General features: G+C 41.9%; 1 protein-coding gene across 1 annotated transcript; it reads left to right on the forward strand.

Moving 5' to 3' along the window:
- The first annotated feature begins 2095 nt into the window (after positions 1-2095).
- LOC109001440 lies at positions 2096-2524 on the forward strand. The gene has a single exon (XM_018978722.2). It carries the CDS (start codon positions 2096-2098, stop codon positions 2522-2524), a length of 429 nt encoding a protein of 142 aa, XP_018834267.2.
- The last annotated feature ends 538 nt before the right edge of the window (positions 2525-3062 follow it).

The raw sequence follows: 3062 nt of genomic DNA on the forward strand, positions 1-3062 counted from the left end.
ATTCATGTCAATCACGACCCTAAGCGCTAGGATGGGGTAATATCCTAGTGGAACTCCTTTGTTCACGCTGGAGTGTCTAAATAGGTGTGAAATTCCCTGGGTTGACGAAGTACAGTCAACAGGTTGCGAATGGGGCCTAATTAGCTGGTCACCGGAGCGCGCCAGGCACTAACGCCGATGGTGCCACACATTATGTTACGTGTGTCCACAGCAAGTGTGGCACAAACAATAAGTCATGGGGCCACAACAACTGTGGAGCATGAAGTATGGGGCCACAACAACTGTGGAGCATACACTACGTGAGACACAGCAATTGTGACACGTAGAATACGTGGGGCCACAACAACTGTGGAGTACGTATTAACGCACTCACAGCTGGTATAGAAACCTGTGATGTGATGCGGTAATCGGCAGGGACACACGGCTCAAGGGGACCTGTGTAGCACCCATATGGTCACGTTAATGATTAAGTCTATTGAATAAGATTCCAAGTTCAAGTCATGTTTCACGTTATGTTATGTTCAAGTTTACGTTCACGCAATCATGGTAATCCCATGAGACAAGAATATGTTTCAAGTTCATGTTATGTTATGTTCACGTTCACGTTATGTTCCAAGTTCATGTTATGTTATGTTCACGTTTACGTTATGTTCCAAGTTCACATTTATGTTATGTCATGCTCAAGTTCAAGTTTAAATTATGCATGTTCACGTTCATGTTATGTTTCAAGTCCATGTTATGTTTCAAGTCACGTTCAAGCTAAGCTTCAGTTTCAGTTTAAGTTATGCCAGTTATGTTATGTTGTATGTCAAGTTATGCTATGATTACTTACGATTTGATTATGCATTCATGCTTTTACTGCCATGCATGCATCATTAACCTGTGTGGAAGTTTCCTGTTAACTTGCTGAGATTTGTAATCAAATCTCACTGTGGTAGTCCCAACTACCATTCCCCCCCCGAATGGTAGATTTTGTTACAGGATCTGAAGGAGAATCGGGAATCGACCAACTGGAAATGGTCGACTAAGCGACGATGCGATGTAGGTGTTAATACAGTAGTTACCTCAGATTACTACTTGTATTTGTAGAGTTCAATCTCCATCACTCTTTTGATCACAACCATATGGATTAATATTGTGATCTCAGTTGTTTAGTATGTCATTATGTATGAAGTATGTTTTAAGTATTTGGGATATTTCGGTTTGGTGCATAGTATTGCTAAAAAGAAAAATTATCCGCTGCGAATATTGCATAATGCTAGATGCATGTTAGGAATATTGCATCTTATATGTCATGAACGGGGGCAGGTAACCTTGTGTTGCATGTCTCAACGCTTCAAATGTCCGTCCGATCCCAAGCGGAATTTGGGGGCGTCACATATGCAGCTCGAGATAGCTAGCTATGTGGCTCAGTGTTTAACTTGCCAGCAGGTCAAGGCGGAGCATCAGAGGCCTTCGGGGTTATTACACCCACTTCCTATACCTGTTTGGACGTGGGATGAAATTGGTATGGATTTTGTGTCAGGTTTTCCTAAGGCACCAGGAGGTCAGGATGCAGCTTGGGTAATTGTCGACAGGTTGTCCAAGACAGCTCACTTCATTCTAATTTGTATGACGTATTCTACAGATAGGATGGCAAAATTATATGTACGCGAAATCGTCAGACTACATGGAATCCCCTCTAAGATTGTGTCAGATAGGGACACTCGTTTCACTTCAACATTTTGGAAGAGTGTAGAGAAAGAGTTAGGGACAGAGTTGACTTACAACACAACCTTCCACCCCCAGACAGATGGACAGTCAGAGAGGACAGTACAAATATTGGAGGATATGCTTAGAGCCTGCGTAATGGACTTCATGGGCAATTGGATTAAATACTTACCTTTGCTCGAATTTGTGTACAATAATAGTTACCAAGAGAGCATTCAGGCGGCACCATATGAAGTTCTTTACGGCCGCAAGTGTCGGTCACCCCTCTATTTGGACGAAGTGGGAGAATGTAGAATCCTTGGACAAAAGATTATTCAAGAGATGCATGAGAAAATAACGGTCATCCGGAAGAAGCTCGCCATTGCACAAGAGCGATAGAAAAAGTATGCGAATTAGAGGCGTCGAATTATTCTTGAAAGTGGCGCCGATGAAGGGAATTATGCGGTTTGGTAAGAAAGGCAAGTTGAGTCTGAAATATTTAGGCCCTTTCGATGTACTAGAAAGGATTGGAGCTGCAACATACAGGTTGGCCCTCCCACCACAATTGTCGGCTATTCACAATGTTTTCCATGTCTCTTTACTTCGTGGGTATGTTTTGGACCCTACACATGTACTAGAGTACAAGCCTCTCCAAATCCGCGAGGATCTTACCTATGAGGAATTTCTAGTCGGAATTCTTGCACAAAAAGCTCAAGCACTCCGCAAGAAGACCATTTCGATGGTCAAAGTGCTTTGGAGCAACCATAGGGAAAAAAAGGCCACCTGGGAGCTAGAAGAGGACATGAGGATCAAGTATTCATATTTATTCGATTGAGGTACGTTATCTTGAGGACAAGATTTCTTTTAAGGGGGGAGATTGTAACATAAGGGTCGAAATTTAGGGCTTAAAACTAGTATTTTATATTTTTATTTATTTATTTATTTTTCTTTATTATTATTATTACCATTTTAGGAAATATGTTATCTGATATATTAAAAGTGATTCTTTTCCTATCAAAACCTTTGTATAGTTATCAATTAGTTTCCATATTAGACTAGTTTCCTAGTTTGAACCTACAACTCGACTCTTCAAAATCCTCTCAAAATCCTTATCCTCGCAGGAATATTTTTCCAAGTGTAGCCAACTTCAAACCCTAACATATCTACTAAGGACTCATGCCGCTCCCCTCCCCATCGTCTAGAAACCCCAAGAAAATCCCATGTTTTAAACACACTAAAATACCTAAAGGAATAACACTTTTGCATAAGCCTTAGTCTCTGCCCAGCCACCACCGACCACCCTAGGATGTCGGAGCGCCACTCATGGTGTCAGAAACTGCCGGCCAACCTAGCCCCGTCGCACCCACTCCCTC

This window comes from Juglans regia, chromosome 4 (genome assembly GCF_001411555.2).
Source record: "Juglans regia cultivar Chandler chromosome 4, Walnut 2.0, whole genome shotgun sequence".
NCBI classification, from domain to species: Eukaryota; Viridiplantae; Streptophyta; class Magnoliopsida; order Fagales; family Juglandaceae; genus Juglans; species Juglans regia.

Coding starts and splice junctions, on each gene's coding strand:
- LOC109001440 (XM_018978722.2), top strand. CDS start 2,096: ATGCGAATTAGAGGCGTCGAATTATTCTTGAAAGTGGCGCCGATGAAG.